General features: G+C 34.0%; 1 protein-coding gene across 3 annotated transcripts in view; it reads left to right on the top strand.

The window, feature by feature from the left end:
* CEP290 (centrosomal protein 290) overlaps window positions 1–23969 on the top strand; it is a 96380-nt gene that overhangs the window by 6662 nt on the left and 65749 nt on the right. For all 3 annotated transcript variants that reach the window (XM_046013013.1, XM_046013012.1, XM_046013011.1), the window contains exons 7-21: window positions 3752–3805; window positions 4549–4701; window positions 5088–5270; window positions 5884–5973; window positions 6805–6927; window positions 7973–8096; window positions 12208–12380; window positions 13443–13605; window positions 15821–15921; window positions 15992–16079; window positions 17301–17413; window positions 18935–19019; window positions 19552–19694; window positions 22869–23033; window positions 23405–23554. In XM_046013013.1, the coding sequence (XP_045868969.1) occupies window positions 3752–3805; window positions 4549–4701; window positions 5088–5270; window positions 5884–5973; window positions 6805–6927; window positions 7973–8096; window positions 12208–12380; window positions 13443–13605; window positions 15821–15921; window positions 15992–16079; window positions 17301–17413; window positions 18935–19019; window positions 19552–19694; window positions 22869–23033; window positions 23405–23554 (1908 nt within the window). The remainder of the gene's footprint in view (window positions 1–3751; window positions 3806–4548; window positions 4702–5087; window positions 5271–5883; window positions 5974–6804; window positions 6928–7972; window positions 8097–12207; window positions 12381–13442; window positions 13606–15820; window positions 15922–15991; window positions 16080–17300; window positions 17414–18934; window positions 19020–19551; window positions 19695–22868; window positions 23034–23404; window positions 23555–23969) is intronic.

Here is a 23969-nt window from a genome sequence, read left to right on the forward strand (position 1 = left end):
TTAGAAGTAGGAGGTGGTAAATTTTAAGTAGACGTCAATGATTATAAGGTGTTGTTGCTATAAATTGTTGTTGTTATAAATTGATTTTTAAGGAAAAACATGCCTTTTCTTGATATATCTTTTTTAAAATATAATTTAATATAATCTTGTAAAAGTGATTTATCCATATAATTTTTGTGGTGAAAAAGTATGGATTGATGCCACCTAAAGGTTAGAAATAAGTTCTTAGAGATTGTTTGTTTAGTTGACCCAATAAAACATAGCAGACTTATGGATTTCTTAATAATCACTGTGATATACAGTAATAGAATTGTTTGTTAGGGGTTTTCTGAACTGTTGGTTTTCTGAACTGTTCTTCTGTGTAGCCCATACATTAATCAACTTTTTCTCATTCATACCATATAACCTTAGCTAATCAGAACTACCTTGTCCATTCTTCTTAGACTGCTATCTTTCTTCGTAGGTACAAATGCAGAAAACTTGAATATATGGCCTATGTACTCTTCCAGTTGCTAGATTCTTTGAGATGGAATATGAGTTGTTGGCAATTTCTTCTTTGCCCTTAACCAGTCATTCACTTTACTGAGAATTTATAGCTTGCCAGAAACTGTTAGGTTCTAGGAATACAGAGGTCAATGATACCCTGCTTTTTTATATTCATTGTCAATGATAAATGTAATACAGAGGATATTCTGGGGAGGGATACCTAAATCAGTCTTGAGGTTCAGGAAGTAATTTATAAACAAAGACCTATAATAGGAGTTAGTCTGGCAAAGGGATGGAGTATACATTCATGGGTTAAAGATAAGGCATTCTGGGCTGAAGACAAAGCGTTTGCTAAGATCTGGAGGAAAGAGATGGCATGGTGAGTTCAGGGAACTACGGTTACTCATTTGGCTGAAATATAGGTAAAAATAGATAGTGTAGAATACTTACTATGTGCCAGATATTTTATATGGACTAATTCATTATTCCTCATTTCATACTTACTATATGAGATAGGTAACATTACCCTATGCTGCAGATGAGGAAACTGAGACACAGAAGGGAGAGTAATTGTCCATGGTTACAGAAACAATAAGTGATAAAAAACCAGGATTTGAATCAAATTTTTTCAGTGAGTTTATGCTCTAAACCACTGTACTATCCTGCCCTTCTTGTTTAAACATTTGTGATCCTCTGGAGAAGTAAGCACAGGTTGGTTCCTGAGGCATTAGGTGTTTTTCCTAAAAGGAGCCAATGAAAATTTTGAATAAAGAATATCATGATCAGGGCGCCTGGGTGGCTCAGTGGGTTAAGCCGCTGCCTTCGGCTCAGGTCATGATCTCAGGATCCCGGGATCGAGTCCCGCATCGGGCTCTCTGCTCAGCGGAGAGCCTGCTTCCCTTCCTCTCTCTCTGCCTGCCTCTCTTGTGATTTCTCTCTGTCAAATAAATAAAATCTTAAAAAAAAAAAAAAGAATATCATGATCAGATCTATACTTATGAAGTTTATTCAGCTTTACAGAGAATGGATTGAAGGGGACTAAGAAGAGTAAGGAGACGTTTGTGCTAATGCAGGCAGGAGCTGATGATGGGCTAATTAAAGGCATGACTCAAGGGATTAAGAGATATAAACACTTTAGAGATGTAGGTGTAATTGGATGTAGTGAATGACTGGTTGTCAGAGGAGAGGGAGGAATGGAGAGTTTTCTGCATTGGGCCACTGGATAAGGAGATAGTGCATTCACTAAGTAGAGACACAAGAGGAGTTAGAAGGTGTGTAATTATTACTTCAGTTTTCGCTTTTGTACATGTTGAGTTTGAGGTCACAGTAGGCGTATGGAAAAAGGATAACTGGATTTGGAATTCATGTAAGACGCTGGGTGGATGATGAAGATTTGTGAATTAAGAACATAGCTATGGGGCGCCTGGGTGGCTCAGTGTGTTGGGCCGCTGCCTTCTGCTCGGGTCGTGATCTCAGGGTCCTGGGATCGAGTCCCGCGTCGGGCTCTCTGCTCGGCGGGGAGCCTGCTTCTCTCTCTCTCTCTCTCTGCCTGCCTCTCTGTCTACTTGTGATCTCTCTCTGTCAAATAAATAAATAAAATCTTTAAAAAAAAAAAAGAACATAGCTATGAAGGCGTAGAAATGACTGTAAGTGAGAACTCTGAGAAAAGTCTAAAGAAATAGGAAGAAGTACTTCAAGGGATAGCACAAGAAAATACAAAAATCAAGAATGTGATGTTTGAAAAACTAAGGGGAGAGAACATCAATAGTGCTAAATGCTTCAGTGTTAAGTTCTTGACATCTCTTGTCTTGTTAAAATTTTCCAATTCAGAAGACAGTGGGACTATTTCTTAATTCTCAGGTGACCATGTTGATGATGATAGTAGTAATAGATAAACTCTTGAGATTTGTATAGCATTTTGCATTTTATTAATAAACTTTCTCTAAACTTCTTATTTTGAAAACTATCAAACCTTCACAAATTTTTTTATCACAATATCACAATATCACAAATAATTATAATATTAATTATAAATATTATAAAAATATTTATTAAAAAAGGAATAAATATTCATATGCTCTTCATATAGATGCACCAGTTGTCAAAACTTTGCCACATTTACTTTCTCTCTCCAGCAGTATCTTTGTACACACATATTTCTCTTCTCTTTGCTGAGCCACTTGAGAGTTAACTGCAGATATCATGATACTGTACACTAAAATATTTAAGCATGTCTTTCTGAAAAAGAGGAGTGTTCCCTAACATAATTTCTATATAACTACCATATGCAGGAAATTTAATATTTATTCAATACCCTTATCTCATATCTAGTCTGTAATTGTATTTTTTTTTTTTCCTATTGGTCTAATACTGCCTTTCATAGTCCCTCCGCCCAATATCCAAGGTTCCATCAAGGATCACATACTGCATTTGCTTATTTATTATAGACATTTAACTGTATTTTAATTGCAAGCCACTGAGAATTTTACTTTCTCCTTGAATAAGGGAGAAAAGTGAAAGGCCGTAAGAAGGATGGGGTTTGGACAACGGATGAAAAAAATGTGATGATAGGTATAGTATTTGCCTGTTTTGAGAAACAAAAGAGTCACAAAGAAATCAAATCATTTATATGAGGAGAAGAAAACGCTTCATAATTTTTTGTTACTTCATGCACTGAACGTTGTGCTAAGGACTTCATATACATCATACTTAATTTTTACATCAACGTATGAGATGGGAAAATTGGATTTAAGAGATGGTAAATCACTTTTTCATACTCCACCAGAAACCAGAAACTGGTGGACAAAGAATATAAACGTGGGCCAGTTTGATTTCAGATTGCTTCTTTTTAACCATTATGTTGTGCTGCCTTATATTTCTAAGTAATTTAAATGCTCACTAGAGCAAAGAGTATTCTAGCTCTGATAAAGAAGAACTGCAAAATGTTAAAGATCTTTGACAGAAAATTACTCATTAGGTTTTGTTTGTTGTTTTGTTTACGTATCCTTTGGTTAGAGTTTTGGTTTTTGTTTTTGGTTTTTTTTTTCTTTTAATTTTTAGACTCAACCTGTTTTGTTTTTTGTAATCCTTAGATTTCACAAATTTTGGTTTGTTATTCATGTTTGATCAACATGATCAACTAAATCCTTAGTAGCTAATCATTCTCTACTTCATTGGAGAGAATTTAGAATTTAAATTGATCAGCTGAAAACCTAGTTTTATATTGAATTACTGCTGAACCTTATTTTTTTTTTTTCTGTTTTAGTTGGCTCTTCGAAATGAGGAAGCAGAAAATGAAAACAGCAAATTAAGAAGAGAGGTTGGTAAAAAATTTTAGTAGTTGTGGTATTTCAACAAAGTTACCTGTTAAAAATTTTCATAAATTTATATTCTAACTAGAACCGGAATCTTCTAAGTAACTGGTGCTTTTAAGCTGCCTAATTTTGTGATATGAATTTGTCTCAGGGAAATAGAAAATAAACTGAAAGTTGAAGCCATTAAGTACTACATTCATCTTTTACTTTATGTGGGTAAATTTTGCTTTGATTCATAAGCCATTCTTTGTTATTTTGCTAATTGGCTGAATAACTGGATTTCTGTCTTCTCTTATTTTACCCAGTATTCTTTTAAACGTTTTGTTTCTCATGAAATCTTTTAAGTTCTTTATTATTTGGTTCTTCTGAGCCAAATAATGTTTGTACATTGTTTATCCTTATAGGAGTTCTTATCTTTTTAACATAACCAAAATAGTCTTTGTTTTGATTGATAATTAATATTCTTGCTTTCATTGATTATCCAAAATAATATCTCCATCTAAAATTTCTCTTTTTTATTTCAATTTCTAATTCTTAATTTTAATTATGGATTACCTTTCTCATTTCTAATTATCTTTTCCCTGTTCTTTTCTGGAGAACAAACGTCTAAAGAAAAAGGTGAGACTTTAGGGGTGGAGAGACCTTGGGAATTTAAAGATATGTTTTGAGATCAACTAGTTAGATGATGAAATTTTGTTTCTCTGGGTAGTTTCTTGATAATTGAATATTGTATTTGGTCTGCCCTCAGAATGAGCAACTTCGTCAGGATATTATTGACTATCAGAAACAAATAGATTCACAAAAAGAAACACTTTTATCAAGAAGAGGAGAAGACAGTGACTACCGATCACAATTGTCTAAAAAAAACTATGAACTTGTCCAGTATCTGGATGAAATTCAGGTAAAATAGAAGTTGGTTCAAGGCAATGATTCTTACAAAACTTCAATTTTATTGTAATGTAAACCTAGTATCTGGCCCTACAGTTAACTTCTGTAGTAGAAATCTGCAACTATGCATTTGGAAACATGAAATAAATTGCATCTTTAAAGTTAATATATCTTGCAAATTCATTCATTTCATATGTCTGTCTTGGGCATTAAGAAGAACTAAGCTTTTTAGATAACAATTTGGTTGATAGTTAATTTGATTTCATTGGCCAAGAGCAATCGCTACTATAGATCTCTAAAGAATTCCCTATTCTCCAGCAGGCACTTATGACTATTTAATTTTAATTTAGTTTAAATTACAGTTTCTTAGGTTAACCATAGTATCTTTAACTTCGTTAGACTTTAACAGAAGCTAATGAAAAAATTGAAGTTCAGAATCAAGAAATGAGAAAAAATCTAGAAGAGTCTGTACAGGAGATGGAAAAGATGACTGATGAGTATAATAGGATGAAAGCTATCGTCCATCAAACAGATAACATAATGGACCAATTAAAAAAAGAAAATGATCATTACCGGCTTCAAGTAAGAATTGCTGTTAGATTAACTCATTCACGCAGACTTCGTATCGTATCATTACTATTTATGTGAAACTAAAAAGTACTTTAACTTTCTAGGATATGAATTTTTGTCTTATGCTGTAATATACCTTTTACTGTAACATGTTGCCATGCTGATATGTTTGTCCACATGAGTTTCCCTTACGCATAACTTGTAGTTGATACCTGAATTAATGTAGATACTAGTCCTGGAAAACTAATAAATATGGGGATTTTCCTACTAAAAATGCCTAGAAGTCCTGTAGACCTGAAGTTAAGATTTTTTACTATAAAATAAATACACTATAAATATCAGAAAACCAATACATTGCTCGTTTTTCATGGTATTAAACTAGTGTAAAAAATAGAATAATACTCAAAAATATAATTCTCTAGTAATGACAGTTTACATCTGTAATGATACAGAAACCACTAAATATCACCTCTAAATACAGAATTGCTCCAATAATGAATATGCATTGGTACTATATACATACATATGTGTATGAGTATGTATGCCGCATATGTGTAATGTATGTGTATATATGCATGTATTGCACTATTTTGCAATGATTCTTGAAATAATTGTTGCCTTTTAGGTGCAGGAGCTTACAGATCTTCTGAAAGCAAAAAATGAAGAAGATGATCCAGTCATGGCTGCTGTCAATGCAAAAGTAGAAGAATGGAAGGTGCTTTTTTCAGTTGATCTAATGGGTTTTTCATTTGTATTTTTGATTTCAATGTCTTATTTTCTTTAAAGGCCTTATGGTAGTTATTGACGTTTTTATTAGGCAGTTTTAAAGTGCATTAGATGTCCTAGTTAGGAAAGAACTCTCTCCTGTGTAGTCCTTTAGCCTATTTGTAATATAAGTCTAAAACTTATTTGTCATCTAAAATAAATAATTCTAAGTAAAATATATTCACATAACTCATAGCTACCATGTATTGCGTATATATAGTTCCTGGTTCAATTTTAGTTTTTCTAACTCTCCTTCCTTCAGACCAATACAACCATTCATTTTTCAGTTTTTAGACACTTATGAACATGTTTTTTAATATGAATTTTAGAAATAGTTCTTATAAATCTTACTTTATTGGCTCTGGTAAATTTATAATTATAAGTTCTTCTAGCAAAGAACACAAGACACCTTCATTCAGTGACATTTTAAGGTTTTCTCCATGAAAATTAATTGTACAAAACTTCCTGGTAGTTTCACGAAGGTATTTATAATTCTTATTTAGGAATGGGTTTTGAAAGCTTGAGATTATTTAAAGATTGAATTTCTAAAACAGCAAAAATTATACTGTATATTTTTAAATCATTTCTTCTTTGAACTTAAGATGGTACACCCAAAAAGAACAATGATTATGCAAATAGTTGCTGCTACTTACTCACTTCAATGTGAATTTTATTTCCTGTATTTTCTTGCTAATGGTATATATTAGAGTATTTGATATAAGTGAAAAATGATTTATTAATTTTCCTCTTATGTAACAGATCCTATATTGTTTATATCTAGTTAATTTTGTCTTCTAAAGATGATGAAATTATTGAATATCAACAAATGTTACATAACCTGAGGGAGAAATTGAAAAATGCCCAACTTGATGCTGATAAAAGTAATGTTATGGCTCTGCAACAGGTAAAACCTTTCAAAATTTGGTTTATTAAAGTAGACAATGTGTCTAACCTAGTGGCTTACACTATGGGGTATATAAATAGTCTTTTGAAGTCCAGTCACAAGAAACAATTAGAATTAAGTTTAGAGTCAGGAGTAGAATTATTTTGTGTATTTTTCTATGCTGATTTAGATAATAGACACATTGTTTTGATTGGGAATTATTTAATAAGAAACTTAAAAACTTTTAGAAACTTAAGTATATCTTCATACCCTGTTGTTAATATTTATTATATTATATGCTGGTGCTGAAATGTCCCGTGTAATGTGAAAAAAGCTAAAAGTGTCGTTATAATTTGACTGTATTACATTAAATTTTATTTTTAGTACAAATATTCTCATGTAGAAGTTATACTTCCATTATCTGTGCTCTGTAGTCATAGTCTGGAAGAAACGCGGAAATTTGGGAAGTATTCAGAGGATAAGAACAATTGCAAGAGACAGTATTATGAAAGAAGTACCACAGGGCAGAAGATAGAAATGGGTGGGTTGTGAGGAAGGGTAACATGAAAGGAGCCAGAAGAAGCCATAAATATTAGAGTTCTGGAATTCCCTTTGCCAGGGTGTTAGTTAGCTCTTATATCTATCTGTAAGTATTAGAGTGACATCAGTGTGTCTAATGTTGTTCAGTTGAAGTATACAAAGTAGTAAAGGACATAGTTTTGACCCAAAAAATATTTATTATATATATAACATATGTATATTATATATATATAAACATAAGATCTATTTTTTCCTTACTTTTTTTTTTTAAGATTTTATTTTTATTTATTTGACAGACAGAGATCACAAATAGGCAGAGAGGCAGGCAGAGAGAGAGGAGGAAGCAGGCTCCCTGCTGAGCAGAGAGCCCTATGCGGGGCTCGATCCTAGGACTCTGGGATCATGACCTGAGCCGAAGGCAGAGGCTTTAACCCACTGAGCCATCCAGGCGCCCCTTTCCTTACTTTTAAAATGTATGTTAATATCCATGAAGAAATAATATGTAATGTTCAAAAATATTTTATAGGGCATACAAGAACGAGATAGTCAAATTAAGATGCTCACTGAGCAAGTAGAACAATATACAAAAGAAATGGAAAAAAATACTTTCATTATTGAAGATTTGAAAAATGAGCTTCAACGAAACAAAGGTAATTCAATGTTTAATGAGCATACAAAGTTAAACAAGACAGAGGACCATAGGGGAAGGGAGGGGAAAAATGAAACAAGATGAAACCAGAGAGGGAGACAAACCTTAAGAGACTCTTGGTCTCAGGAAACAAACTGAGGGTTGCTGGAGGGGAGGAGGATGGGAGGGATGGGGTGGCTGGGTGATGGGGTTTGGGGAGGGTATGTGCTATGGTGAGTGCTTTGAATTGTGTAAGACTGATGAATCATAGACCTGTACCCCTGAAACAAATAATACATTTTATGTTAATAAGAAAATAAGCATACAAGGTTATTTTATGTAGCATTCAATTTTTAAGTATTTTATTTTTATTAAATTATGTCAATAGATATATTTTGATTTTTCTTTTTGAATTTTATAATTTAAAAAATGACTTTATGTATATTAACTGTATATTATAACTGCATAAATTATTAGTGTTTAAATTTATTAGTGATGGAAATACTTTCTGTAATTTTTCTGCAATGAAAATTACATTAACCTTTATTACCATATTATATGAAAGAAATGAAAAATGATATAATTGAGTATAGTTATTTATCCTCTTTTTTAATAATTAACAAAGAATAGAATAAAATTTTGATCAATGTGGCAGCATTGTAGATAGTTTTCAGAAGTCGTTTGACTTGTCAGCATTTGAATGAACCGTACCCAATTTAATGTCTCATCTTTTTCTTCCTACCCTGGGACATACTACCTTGCCTAATACATCTGAACATAAGCCCCTAAAACATCAGAAGTCTTATATTTCCACAGCACTACATACTGTAGTTGTAGCAGGACACATTAAGGTTAACTATTCATGACAAGTTCATGACATATTTAACATAACTCTCACAAAAGAAAATAGCTAATGTGTGTGTGTGTGTGTGTGTAAGTGAAATAATGGTTGTGGTGGTTGGAGATGTGGTTGTAATTTAGTGAAGCAAAAGCCTCATTGAGGAGATACTTGAACACTCTTAGGAAGTGAGGTAGTAAGCCAAGCAGATGCCCCTAACAGTGGGAATAAGTATAAAGGCACTGAAGTAGGAATATACCAAGTATGTTGAACAAAAAGAAGCCTTTGTGGCTGGAACAGTGGGCAGATGGGGCAGTAGTAGGTGATGAGATAGATCAGAGAGGTTACCAGGGGCCATGTCATATAGCGACTTAACAGTTCACTGTAAGGACTTTGGCTTTTATTTTAAGTGAGAAGAAGCACCCAAGAAAGTTTCTGAAGACTGGAGTGAAATAATTAGACGTAGACTGTGTCTGCAATAGATCACGGGAGTAGCAAGGACGGAAGCAGGCAAACCTATTATGAGACTGTTGGAGTAATCTGAAGAGGTGCTGGTAGCTTAGAGTGTGTGGGTAGCAGTAGGGTTGTTGCAGTCCATTCAGGATATATTTTGAAGGTGATGGAAACGCAGTTTGCTAGCAGATCAGATGTAGGGTGTGAGAGAGTTATCAGAACTTTAGTTCTGAACACTGGGGAAGACTGTTTCCAGCAAGTTTAGAAATGATCAGGTACTTAGTTAAACAGGACATGTTAAGTTTGAGATGCTCATTACACATCTGAATGGAAGTATTAAACAGGCACTTGTATATATAGAAGTCTGAGGTTTAGGGTAACAGTCCAGTCTCAAGATTTATATATTTGTATATATATTTATTTATATATCTCAAGATTTATATCTCAAGATATAAATTTGGCATATGGGAACTATATGCCTAAAAATGGTAGCTGAAGTCCTGACACTGGCTGAGATCATCAGAGGAACAAATGTTAAGAAGAAAAATGCAAAGATTGAGCCCAGGGATGCTTTTACTTTAGAGGCTGAGGGGATGAAAAGGAGCAACCAAAGGAGGCTAGATGGGAGGAAAATCAGGAATGTGTGGAGTCCTGAAAAACCACATAAGGAATGTCATCAAGGAAGAGAATAAGCAATCATGTTCAGAGCTGTATTCAGTGCTGCTGATGAATCAAGATGAGCATTGAAAATTAACTGGTGGATTTAGCATTGGTCACTTTTGGTTTAAGAGAAAATGGATAGTGATCACATAGAACAATCTAGAGACTCCTTTGAGGAGGTCTGTATGAAGGGAAGGAGAAAAATGGGGTAGTGACTTGAAGGGAAAGGGGCATGAGAAAAAGTATTTCTCTGCTGGAGCAATATCTTTGAGAAGGCCTTGGGATGGCATCTAGTGTTCCAGTGGGGTAGTGGGCCTTAGGAACACAAAGAATTCATCCATAGTGACAGGAAGGGAGGTGGAGTGCGTAGATACAGATGCAGGTGACTGGAGATGACCTGATGGCGAGAGCAGGTGGAGCTTCTGCACTGATTGCTTCTCTTTGCTCAGGAAACAAGAAAGTAAAGTTCTTAACTGAAAGGATAGGGGAAGATGTGTTAGAAGAGTGAGGAGAGAGAAGAAGAAAAGAGAAAGTTATAAAATCGTCATCTGAAAAGAGTGAACAGACTAGAAAAATGTAATATGATTGCTGAGCTAACGAGGCCCACTTGTTATACTTATTTCTGTTAAGTGTGTATTACGTATTTATTAGAATTATACTTTGACATGGTTTAAACTGTTTAAAAGGGTGACTGATATCGTGGGTTTTGCATATTCCAGCCATCAGGAGAAAAAGTGGCCGTTGATCTCTTCTATCAGATAAGAAAGAGGTCTGGTCTAATGACATTTCAGTCAGTCCCTAGTCATAGATCCCTAAAGTCCACAGAAGGTATGGCTACTAGAAAATACTCTATACTTGAAATTAACTTGTAAATGTGACAGCTAATGGTGTTTTCTTTCCATTGGTTAGGATTAGATTTAGCTATCAGAACTAGAGATCTGAAAAATGGTGGCAAAATCAAGAGAGAAGCTTATTTTTCTCAATTTCTTAAAATTAAAAAAAAAAAAGTTTATTTTTCTCACTTGTGTGATGGTGTAGAATTAGGCAATCCAGGGTGTTGCCCTCATCTGTCTCATCCAAAGTGGAGCTTTACCCTCACATCTACAACCCAAACAGCAAGATGGAGGAGGCAGAAAGAGACAAATGCTCACACTGAAGGATAGGCAGGTAAATATACTGTGGTGGGCCACGTGGAAGGAAATGAGAGTAGGGGACCCTGGGAACACCTCAGCCTCTCACATTCTCCATCTAGGCTTTTCACTCCAGAAAACAGAGCCCATTTCTTATAAATGTGCATGCTTTCCCACACTAGCCCAATGCCTATACATAAGTACGTGCTCTATAAATCACTGAACACTTTTGGTGGATAAGAATGATTTGTGTTGATAATGGGAATGCTATATTTTGGTCTAGCAACAGTTTGGTAAGAAAATATAAGTAGAAATTTTTTAGCTATTAAGACTAAGTTTAGCTGCAAGCAACAGAAAAAATCAAATATAGCAGCGGTTTAGACAGGATAGAAATGTATTTTTCCATGATATAAATAAAGTTGAGGTGACTAGTTTGGGGTTGGTGTGATAACCTGCCCAAATATGGGATATCAGGCATCCTGTATCTTGTTGCCCTGCCTATCTCAACATGTGGTATCCAGCTCATGTTCTCCGTGTTTGAGTTCCAGACTTACTATCTGTACTCCATCTAGCAGGAAGGAGGAAAGAGAAGAGATTCACTCCTCTCCTTGAAAAACATTTCCTGAAATGACATGGCTTGTCTGCTTGTATCCCATTGGTCACATGACCACACCTAGCTGCTGCGGTGACTGGAAATTTAGTCTTTATTTCATGTGGCCATGTGTCCAACCAAAATTGCATTCTTCTGTTACAGTGAACAAAGTTTGAACGGTGGGAACAGATAGCTAGTTGTTTTTGCCACAATGATCATTCTTTATAAAGCATTGTGTTTTGCAATCTTATATAATCTGTAGCCATTCAGGTAAGATTTTATTGAACTTTTTAAGCTTGTCCTGTCAATAAGATGAAAACAAATTTTATTTTTCAAATATAAAAAAATAATAATAAAGAGACATACCACTTTTCCTGCTTCTCATATTGGAATCAGAGATTTAAAGGAATAAGTAATCAATTCATGTGGTTTTTGTTTTTGTTTTTGTTTTATTCTGTAGGTGCTTCAACTCTTTCCCAGCAGACTCATTATATGAAAATTCAGTCTAAGGTTCAGATGTTGGAAGAGAAAACTAAAGAGGCTGAGAGAACAGCTGAACTGGCTGAGGCTGATGCTAGAGAAAAGGATAAAGAACTAGTTGAGACGCTAAAGCGATTAAAAGATTATGAATCGGTGTGTATTTTTATCTTGTCAGTCAAGGAGCTTAGATTATTCTTGCCACTCACAGTTAGACTGTTCTGTGCCATTACCGTTTACCTTCAAAAACGGTCCACAAGTGTTTTATGATAAAGGTTATCTTGGTTGGTTTGTACTACCCTATTCAAACTTCAGAGCAGCATTTACTTTTCAGCTGGAGAATTGTTTTCTGGCCATTTGATCAAAACATTTTGCTCAGATCATCAGCTTTGTTGAGACAACAAGTTTGGTTTCTTTGTAAGTGGTGTCATTGTGCCAGCATTATAGATGTGACACCACTGGTCTATTTGCCAGAAGTTATTTCAGGGACAGTTTTGCTGCCTATTGTGCCAACACACAGTACTTACTTTGTACTTTTTGTATTTTTAAATCTCATTACCACTAAGGCAACTAATGACTCATATATTCTAATGCTATTACGGATTCACTCTTATTATTCCTTTCCTATATTTTGTTAAGTGTTTTTAGTTTGTTTATTTGGAGGGCGGGTCAGAAGCTCCCTGGAGATGGCATGAACATTTGCTTTATCTTCATAACCCCAGAATTACCTAGCATGGTCTTATACACAGTCAACATTCACTAATTTTATATTTATTTATCTGTTTATCTGTTTATTTATTTTAAGAATGAGAGAGAGAGAGCAGGGTGGTGGTGGGGAAAAGGGAGAGAGAGAATCTGAAGGAGACTCCATGCCCAGTGTGGAACTCGCTTTGGTCTTGATCTCACAACCTTCAGATCAGACCTGAGCCGAAACCAAGAGTCAGATTCTTAACTCACTGAGCCACCCAGGCACCCCTTGTTAAATGTTTTATATATCATTCTCTGAGTCACTTTGTCATTTGGATGCTATACTGGGAAGTTCCAGCTGTTCCATTTTCCATCATATTACTGGATTTGTTTTTTAAAAGCACAATAAAAAGCACAGTTTCATGACATAAATCTTACATATATTTGTACTTCTCCTCATACTTAATAAGAAAATAAATTTGATAATTTATTCAAATAAACTGCATTATACTTAGATTGGATATTTTTCAGGGAATATATGGTTTAGAAGATGCTGTGATTGAAATAAAGAATTGTAAAAACCAAATTAAAATAAGAGATCGAGAGATTGAAGTATTGACAAAGGAAATCAATAAACTTGAGTTGAAGATCAATGATTTCCTTGATGAAAATGAGGCTCTTAGGGAGCGTGTGGGTAAGTCATCTTTTAAGATCCATAGTTTGATCAATCCTAATTGTCAAGTCATTTTTTATTTTTCTTTTTGTTTATGTATTGTTATTTTTAAATAGTTGAGTGCACTTTTTTCCCCCCAAATAAACCCTTCTGTAAACATATTTAAAACAAAAGTGGAGCTCCTCTGATTGAAGTGGGACTAGGGATTTAATGGGTTTGGGATGGTGACTGGGCTGGCCTGGAGCACTGCTTTATTCAATCTGGCATCTTTTCAAGTAATTGCTTGTTTAAAAACTGCTTAAAAACAATTCCTTGTTTAAAAACTGAAAGTCTACTAAACTAATACTACATATTAGAAGTTAACTTCCCCCCCTTCCTTTTTCTCAACAAAGTTAGGGTCTGTATGACCCATTTGGTTTGCAAAATACTCTCATTTAGATGAATTCATAAGGACATTTGGAAGTACTGGTTAAGTCCTTTTATGATTTATGCTGCTTAAATTTAACTTTGGTTGAGTATTTTAAGGTTACTATTGATTCTAAGAAGTAATTAGTAAATATAGCTTGAGAGTTTATTGATTTCAATAAGTAGTTCATTTGTATATTAAATTATGACAGTCCTGCTGCCTCCTGACAGCACATGGAAGAAGAATGAGGCACAAACAAGTCAGCTGCAAGAGAATGGTATCAGGGGACGACAGTAGAAAACGACTGTCTCCCCGAACAACTCCTCAGTCTCATATTTATTAGAAAGTGGGTAACAACCAACAAAGCTGGAGTAGATTACACATTGACCATGAGTCTTGTAAATATGTAAGAAGAAAGGCAAAATATGTCTGGTTACATAGTACATGACCTATAGTGAGCTAAGCCCAAACGAAAGAATTGTCTGACTAACTGCTGATGCTTCAGGAAAGGGGAGATAACGGAAAAATGAAGCAGGCGGCCTTGGCCCTGAGCAAGCCAGGCATCCCCAGCTGCTGGGCTTCAAGGACGTATGGTCCTGTCACCCAGAGGCCTATTGCCAGTACACGTTTTTCTTAAGGCTTTATCTAAGCATGCTTGGTAACTAGTATAATTTCTCATAGGTTATATTTTAAGCAGTATGTAGTTCTGAGGGACAGTTACACAGTCCAATCTAAATTGCTACTTTGAAGTGAAAATAAAAATCTGAATATTGATTTCATTATACTTGGTAAATACCAATTAATGCTTTCTTAGAGTTAAGTGATCATTTGTGAAAACTGTGTTCTATAGGAAGGAAAAATAAAATTTTTATGAAGATGATTTATTTATGAAAACATATCTAAGTAGGATGCAGAATCATGCCAGTATCCCAAGTTAGCCTTCTTATCAACTTTACCTACCAGATCACAGCTGACTTCAAACTGGAAGTTGCTGAAGCTGACTAAGCCAATTAGATAGCTCCCACAAACACCAGATTTCCTATATTTTATTTTAAAAGATTTTATTTGAGAGAAAGAGAAAGAGAGCACGCACACCAGCAGTGAGAAGGACAGAGGGAGAAGCAGTCTCCTTGCGGAGCCATGAGTCCAACGTGGGCTCTATCCCAGGACCTTGAGATCATGACTTGAACTGTAGGCAGGTGCTTAACTGACTCAGCCACCCAGGTGTCCCTTTTGTATTTTAAAGCTTCCAGATCTTGTCTTATACTCGCTTAAGACAATCTTCATGTCTACTTAGTAATAGTAAGTTAAGAGACAGGAACAGTGGGGGCTTCAGACTCATGTGGTCATATAGTTGATACTGATATTAATAATGACGACTATGTCCCAGGCATTGGACTAAGTGCCTTATATGGGTTTATTTTTTAACACCTTGACAACAAGCCAAAGAAAGAAAGAAAAAGAAATGCAGTATTATTCCTACAACGTTGTTAATAATTGAAAGTGGGAATTGAGCACAAGTCTTTTATTCCATAACTTCTGTTTTGAATTAATACATTCTAGTACTTTCGTGACAGTCTAACATGGAGAAGACAACAGATCCTGATATATTTTGTCAGGATTTCTATTAATAATTGTGATAAAATTATGTTGACTTATAAGGTTATAGTTCAAATATCTGGAAATTCTTGCACAAAAAGTACCTCATTCTTGAGTGATGCTGGCTGAGTAAATTGTAACCATTTGGTTGATGATAACCAATTGCTTTATGAATTTTTATAGCTCATTTGAATGTTGATAAGTTTTTAATTATATTGCTTTTTATTTTAGGCCTTGAACCAAAGACAATGATTGATTTAACTGAATTTAGAAATAGCAAAAGCTTAAAACAGCAGCAGTACAGAGCTGAAAACCAGATTCTTTTGAAAGAGGCAAGTGTGATAGTCAATTAGTTATTTTTTGGTTGAACCAAAAGAAATACTAATAATTTGTACTTTATAGATTGAAAGTCTAGAGGAAGAACGACTGGATCTGAAAAAAAAAATTCGCCAGATGGCTCAAGAAAGAGGAAAAAGAGCTGCAGCTTCAGGTATATGCAGTTTTTCCAAATCTTTAAAAGAATCATTGGAAAATGAATTGTCTGGAGCTGAAATTTTTTGTATCTTATATATATTATAATGGTTCTGCTGCAAGTTTAATAAATGAAATAATGGCCTGATGAAGAGTATTTAATTATCATTGATTTCTGTCCTAAATCTGAAACAGGCAAAAACAGAAAAAACACAGTGAAATAATTGAGCAAAACTTCAGAATCATCGACTTTTGAAAACTTTTCAGTCTAGTCTTTTAATTCCCACACAATCCCAATATGCCATGGTCAATAATGATGATATTTAGTAATTTCTATATTGGTATATGTTGCTGTTAATATCTTCCTTAAAAGCAGTCCATTGAAACTTTGTACATTATTCTTTATTAAGTGAAAGTAATGTTTTATTGAATAAAAATTAACATTTTTGTTTACCTTATTTGATATCAAGGGAAGAGTTGGTTAAGTTTTGTAATAGCAATTGTAGTGCCTTTTTCTAAGAAGACCATAGAGAAGGAATTTTTTTAACTTCACAAACCAAGTCCACAAGTATTTGAGTAGTGAAGGGCTTTTTGTTTGTTGCTTTGTTCTGTTTTTGATTTATTTTGATTTTTTTTTTATCATCACAATCTCTATAATATATCAAAAAATTCCTAGGATGGCAAAACTTTCTAATTTATTAATGTATTAACCAGTTTACTCATTCATGATTCTTGTCTATTTTATATGTCTCTAAACTACGTCAGTACTTACTAATACTTTAATATAGAATGTGTAAAGAATTAAAGAGAAGATAAAAGTTGTATTAGTTTCTCATAATATTAAAAGTGAGCAAAATCAGGAGGTTGTATAGGCTACATGTGAAGTTGTATAGGCTACATGTGGATCAAGGATTTTGGAAATACTCTACCTTTTGTTTGAGTTAAAACTTGATTTTACTGGGATGCTTGGGTGGCTCAGTCAGTTGGGTGTCTGCCTTCAGCTCGGATCATGATCCCAGGGTCGTGGGATTGAGTCCTGCATTGGGCTCCTTGCTCAGCAGGGAGCCTGCTTCTCCCCTCTGCTTGCTGCTCCCCCTGCTTGTGTGCTCACTTGCTTTCTCTCTGACAAATATATGAATAAAATCGTTAAAAAAAAAAAACCTTGATTTTTACTTTCTAAGAATTAGAATAATAAGAGAGTTATTTTATATTTCTAATTTGTTAATTCTTTTATATGTAGGATTAACTGTTGAGGACCTGAACCTAACTGAAAACTTTTCTCAAGAAAATAGAATTGGAGAAAGGAAATTCGATTTTGCAAGCCTCAAAAATATGAGTGAAGCTCAATCAAAGGTAAATGGTATTGTTATGGAAGAGAGAATAGAAGAAAAATAGTACTATTAGTGCTTTCATTTCTTCCCTAGTTACCTCATTTTGGACATTGCTTCTTTTTATAGTTGTTAAATAATGTTTTTTTAATGTTTAAGTAACCTGTTGATCCAAAGGTTGATTAATGAGACTTTATTTACTCTAAATACAGATTAGGATTTCAGATAAAATAGAGCTGCCGCATAGGAGACCATCATTTGGTTTTCCACAGTTATATCAGAATGAACCAGAGGAGAATGTCACCATAGGATCATTATCAAGAATGTTATCTGAATTTCAACATAGTGTAGAAAGTGAAGTGGATCCTTTTGTCTCTCTAACTAAACATTCTTCATCTATGCAAGTAAAAGATAATTCACCTCTAGAAACTATTACAATAAAGGAGATTTTTAAAGCACCATGTCTACAGTCTTTAAGAAATCTAGAATCATTAGTCAATAGCTTTAATAAGGAGAGCCATGAAGAAATAGATGACTACTTATACTCTCTTTCTGATTACTCTATGAAGAAAGTGTCAAGAAGCTGTCAGGCACCTGAGAAGACTAGTTTCACACAGAAAAGCAGTTCATCTTTACAGGCCTTATCAACAGCTTCAGACTTAATCCAGAAGTTATCACTTAGGCAGAAATCTGCAATATTTTGTGAACAAATTCATGATAATAGAGCTGACATGGATGAATCACAAGTAACAACATCAGAAGATGAACAGGTTCATAACCAGATAAAATATGCTGATACCAGTTTGAAAGAAGATCTAAGAAAGAATGAAGTCCCTTTGCAGACAGAGATTTTGAAAAGTAAACTTGATGTTAATCTTCCGGACCATGTGCCTATTACTACAGAATCAAAATCATCTCAGGTAGATCCAGTTGAAAATCTTATAGAACAGCTACGGAGAGAACTAGTATTTCTTAGATCTCAGGTGAGCTTTCCTCCAGATTCCATTACTGAGATCACATTTTTTATTAACTCTTTTTTTTAAATGACTTCCTAACAAAGTTCTCTAAGTAATAATTGTAATAAGAATTTTTTTATGCTTGCACATAACACAAATTTATACACATTTTTTAAAAATTTAAAAATGCAGTGAGTTTGACATGAAATCATTGACTTGCCTAATTTATTAATTATTCCTTTAGAATGAAGTCATAGCACAGGATTTATTGGTCAAGGAAGCACAAAATAGAAGTGCAGAAATAGAGCTTGAACATCATAGAATCCAGGCAGAACAGGTAGTATAAAGGCAGATATTAAAAGAGATGATTGTGGTACTAAAGACAAAAATTTTCATTACATTTCTTTGCCTTTTGCTGTGCGAGTGGGAGCAAGACCACAGCTGTTTTACCTTTTGGGTTTTATTGTTATTACGACTGTAATAGCTTGTCTCTGGTGTGTTATACCTCAACTAGTCAAAATTTTTTAACTTGAAAACTATAGTGATATTTTGTTTAAAAAAATCAATTTTATTCTTTATGTTCTGTACAGAATGAATTTCTTTCAAGAGAACTAATTGAAAAGGAAAGAGATTTAGAAAGAGGTAGAACAATTATAACCAAATTTCAGAATAAATGTAAGTAGTTATTATTTCTTATTTTTCTGTACTTATTTATCCTATACTGAGAATTATGGATCTAAAAGGACTTTAACACATTCTTGTTTTCTAGTCCATTTTAACTTCAATTACCTCCATAATACATAAGCTTCAGTGTCTCTCATTCATATATTTGGTTTGCCTTGCTATATTCATTGTCAAAGCTATATTGGGAATTTTTTATGGTGATAAAGGAGTCAGTTTTTCTTTTTTGTTTAATAAACTTGAAATAAAAAAATGAATTTAAAAGATGTTTAATGAAGTGAAGACAAAGTATGTTTATGATTTCTTTCAATAGTGAAACATATATATGCACATGATTTAAATAGGTATATCATTTAATTCAGCTATTCACACATTGGATTTATAGGTGAATTTTTTTATACATTTATTTACTTTGGCATTTCCCAAATGGGTATTTTTTTCTATATATGATATATTTGTTATTTGTATAGAGTAGTGTAAGTTGTGAAGAAGGTACTCATTGAATGAGAAAAATGTGTCATTTTAGTAAAAGAATTAGCTGAAGAAAATAAGCAGCTGGAAGAAGGTATGAAAGAAATATTGCAAGCTATTAAGGAAATGCAAAAAGATCCTGATGTTAAAGGAGGAGAAACATCTCTAATCATCCCTAGTCTTGAAAGACTCGTTAATGTAAGTTTTTTCACATAGGTTTTATTTTGTTGTTTCCTGCTTTAAAGATGTTGTTCAACTGTTCTCTGGCCTTCATTGTTTCTGGTGAGACATTTATAGTCATTTGAGTCACTGTTCCCCTGTTTGTTACATGTTGATTTCTCAGGCTTTCAGAACTTCTTCTGTTACTTGGTTTTCACTGGTTTCACTATAGTGTGCGTTGGTGTGTGTGTAGGTATGTGTGTGCATGCATATATTTGTATGTGTGTATGTTGTTTGGGGTTTGCTGAGTTTCTTGAATCTGTTTACTTGTGCTATTCACTACAACAGGAAAGTTTCCTCTTTTTAGTTCTTTAGTTTTTTTTTTTGTCCCATTGTCTCTGGGACTCCAGTGACACATGTTAGATCTTTTGATATTGTCCACAGGCTTTTGAGGCTTTTTTCATTTTCCCCCTAATTTTTTTTATATTTTCTCCTCCTGATTGTGTAATTGCTGTTTATCTTTTTTAAGATCACTGATACTTTCCTCTAACGTCTCAATTCTCCCATTTAAAAGGTCAGCCTGGCAGAATTTTAAAACAGAATTTGGAGTTCCTTTTTGCTGGTTATTTTCTTTTGGAATTCCTATCTTACTTTCCAGACTTTGGGCTCTGTCTCTGGTTTTCTTGGCCAGAAAGATGACAGGTCACTGCAACTGTAGCCTTTCCCTTCCCCGTAGCACCACCCTCCCCCCACATGCAAAATGCACTCGTCAGTGGTTCTGTCTTCTAAGTTTTAAGTCCTCTCCAAAATCTACCTGCTTTTGTTGATTTTCTAGAACCTTGTTAAGTGTGAAGGTAATCTGGTAGGACCTTATGCCACAAACCTAGACGTGTAATAGGATGTAGTAGGAATATTGTAAATTTCTTTTTTTTTATATATATATTTTATTTATTTGACAGAAAGAAATCACAACTAGGCAGAGAGGCAGGCAGAGAGGGAGGAGGAAGCAGGCTCCCCGCGGAGCAGAGAGCCCGATGCGGGGCTCAATCCCAGGACCCTGGGATCATGACCTGAGCCGAAGGCAGAGGCTTTAACCCACTGAGCCACTCAGGCGCCCCGGAATATTGTAAATTTCTTAAGCATTGCTTAAGGAATGCTTAAGCATTGCTACAGGAAAAATATTAGCCATCAATAACAGTCTTTATCTACTATATAGAGATTTGAGCATTCTATAGTATTGAGTGTTACATAAACTTGAATAAAATATACATTTTAAGTTATTAATATTTAAACATATTGTTTATATAATCTGAACATACTTAGCATATATTATTGCTTCCCAAATTTGTGCTTCCCAAGAAAATGTTATTTGTTGAATTGCTTTTCTTATGGTGAATTAGTCAGTAGTCGAACACTTGTTCTTAGCAGCACTGTATTGTAGCAGAGAGGAAGGGTGATACTGGTATGTTCAAAACTTCTGAGGCAAGAAGATCATTTTGACAAAATTTATGAGAACCATTTAATTCTCTTTATATGTTACTCGTGTTTATGTTCCTTCTCCTGTTGGTGACTTTGTTTGCCTCTGATATTTTGAATGTCTAAAATGATTCTTTATGCTTTTTCTGTGACATCTTTCATCTATGATGCTACCCACTATTAATAGTGTGTCTAACTCAAACTCTTTTCCAAGGGAAACTCCACTTAGTGACCAAATACAAACAGAACAGGTAGAGCAGGAAATTCTAACTTCTTCTGTTTCAGTTGACAGTTTCTAGTCTTGCCAGGACCACTGTTTGCAGAGATTTCATCTGCTTCTATCCTGGGTTGTCATTCTTTTCTGATTGATATGCCCTCTCTGTAACTCACAAATGACATAACAATTCCTGCTGTAAGAAATCTTCAGAATCAGTGACACTTTAGATGAGATATTTCTTGATTAATACTTCCTTTCACTTTCTGTTGCCACAGGTTATTTTTCATTACCTCTAATCACCCTTTAATCTCATTTTAAGAAAAGGCCACATAGACAACATGGTGCTTTTTCTCAGCAAGACAGCTGACAAGGCTACCTTGATGTCTGTCACAGTACCTCCTTCTTCTGTCTTCCTGGTATCCCCTTTGAATTAGTATAATTTATTATTCCATATGATCCCTGCCTCGGTCTCTTGAGGGTAAAAGCTTACTTTCATAAAACTTCTGCCTCAAGTTGACTGGATCACTAACCTTCTTTGTCTTTGCCTTCTTTTCTGAAGCTTTCTTTACTTTGCAGTTAGCAGTTTTGTTATATATAATTTCTTTAAAATGCAAATATATTTATATGTATGTACTATGTCAATGTGTACTGGGGTATATGTATATTTATGTATGCCATTGTTGGTGAATTAGGATGAATGAAGCATTTTTTATATTATTTTAATATTTGACATACTATTTTTGCTTATCCAGCCCTTTTGAATAATACTTTGTTACCATACTTTGCCTTTTTGTCATATATGCTTCAACTATGTGGAGAGGAAACAATGAAGAATTCACTTAATTAAATGTAGTAACTATTTCAGTCCTTTGATCATGCTTTAAATATGGATGCTGCATAGTTTCAAAGTATCTGCATATAAATTATCTCATTTTGACTGTATAAAAACTTTCTTTCTTTTTTTTTTAATATTTTATTTATTTGACAGAGAGAAATCACAACTAGGCAGAGAGGCAGGCAGAGAGAGAGGAGGAAGCAGGCTCCCCGAGGAGCAGAGAGCCCGATGTGGGGCTCCATCCCAGGACCCTGGGATCATGACCTGAGCCGAAGGCAGAGGCAAAAACTTTCTAATGTGACATTATTTCCTCTTCTTTAGAGATAAGGAAACTAAGGTTTAAAGAATTTAAGTCGCTTGATGAGCTAGTAAGAGATTGGTTAGGATTTGAACCCTAATTCTCTTACTGCCTTCCAGTTGTTTTTCTAGTCCACTAAAATTAGCTAAATGTTTGTTAAATGTTATAGCGAGGTAATTACTATGCTTGGAATACTGATGTAAGTTAATCTAGAGTTTTATAAATTTAGGTTCACAAATAAGAAATGGTTTTGGCATATTTTTAATTATGCCTGTCAGTGAAGAGTAAAATGCCTAAATGTGAATTTTATTTAGAAGGTAGTTTTTTTCCGTATTATGATTTTAGTACTTTGCTTCACACTTTTTCAATATAATCTAAATATATTAGGCTATAGAATCAAAGAATGCAGAAGGAATCTTTGATGCCAATCTGCATTTGAAAGCCCAAGTTGACCAACTTACTGGAAGGAATGAAGAATTAAGGCAGGAGCTGAGGGAATCTCGGAAGGAGGCGATCAGTTATTCTCAGCAGTTGGCAAAAGCAAATTTAAAGGTGAGAATATGAATAAATAATAGAAAATGCTAAGCATTATGAACATAGTCTTAATATGAAACTTTTAATTTTTTTTAAAAGACTGAGAAAATACTTCTTGAATTAATTCAACATTAAGAAAACTCCTTTTTGGATTTTTCTTAAATAAGTGGGAAATAAGTACCTTTTATAATATAAAAGAATACAAAAATTCTAAGTCTATGTGTAGATATTTCTAAATAAAATATAAAGTATGGTTTAATTGATGCCTGGTAGGGCATTCATACATTTACTTTTTGAAAATACTCAGTAGGAAGAAAAAGTTACCGGCTCTTAAATTTGGCTTTGGTTGTGAGAGATGTGACTCTCATTTATGAACTGTTTGTTTCCAGGTAGATCATCTTGAAAAAGAGATCATTCTTTTACGGCAATCAGAAGGATCAAATGTTGTTTTTAAAGGAGTGGACTTACCTGATGGGATAGCACCATCTAGTGCCAATATTATTAATTCTCAAAATGAATATTTAATACATATCTTACAGGTAGTAAAAATTTTGCATCTCAATAACAAAAGCTATTGATAGTATGTTTCTTCATATATTCCTTTGAGTGTTCCTTAGAATATTATCATTGAGATATATTTTTATTGGATTTTGATATTAAATGGAATATTATGAATGAAAGCAGTTTGTTCCATTCATCTGTATAAGAAGCATGCTGACATATTTTGTGCACATACGTGGCATGAAATACATGATTAACAGGTAGAAGACATGCAGCTAAGGTGGTAATGTATAAATAGAGGAACCCTTTTATTTACTGCTGGTTGGAAAAGCAATTCAAGTGAATAAAGTCTGATACAATTTTTAGTGAAATGATTAAATTGTTCCTTTTTTATTTTAACTACAAGAGAATGTTTTTAAATCCAGTTGTCTTTAATGTATTTCTTCCCTTTCA

Source organism: Meles meles, chromosome 7, assembly GCF_922984935.1.
Source record: "Meles meles chromosome 7, mMelMel3.1 paternal haplotype, whole genome shotgun sequence".
Classification (NCBI taxonomy): Eukaryota; Metazoa; Chordata; class Mammalia; order Carnivora; family Mustelidae; genus Meles; species Meles meles.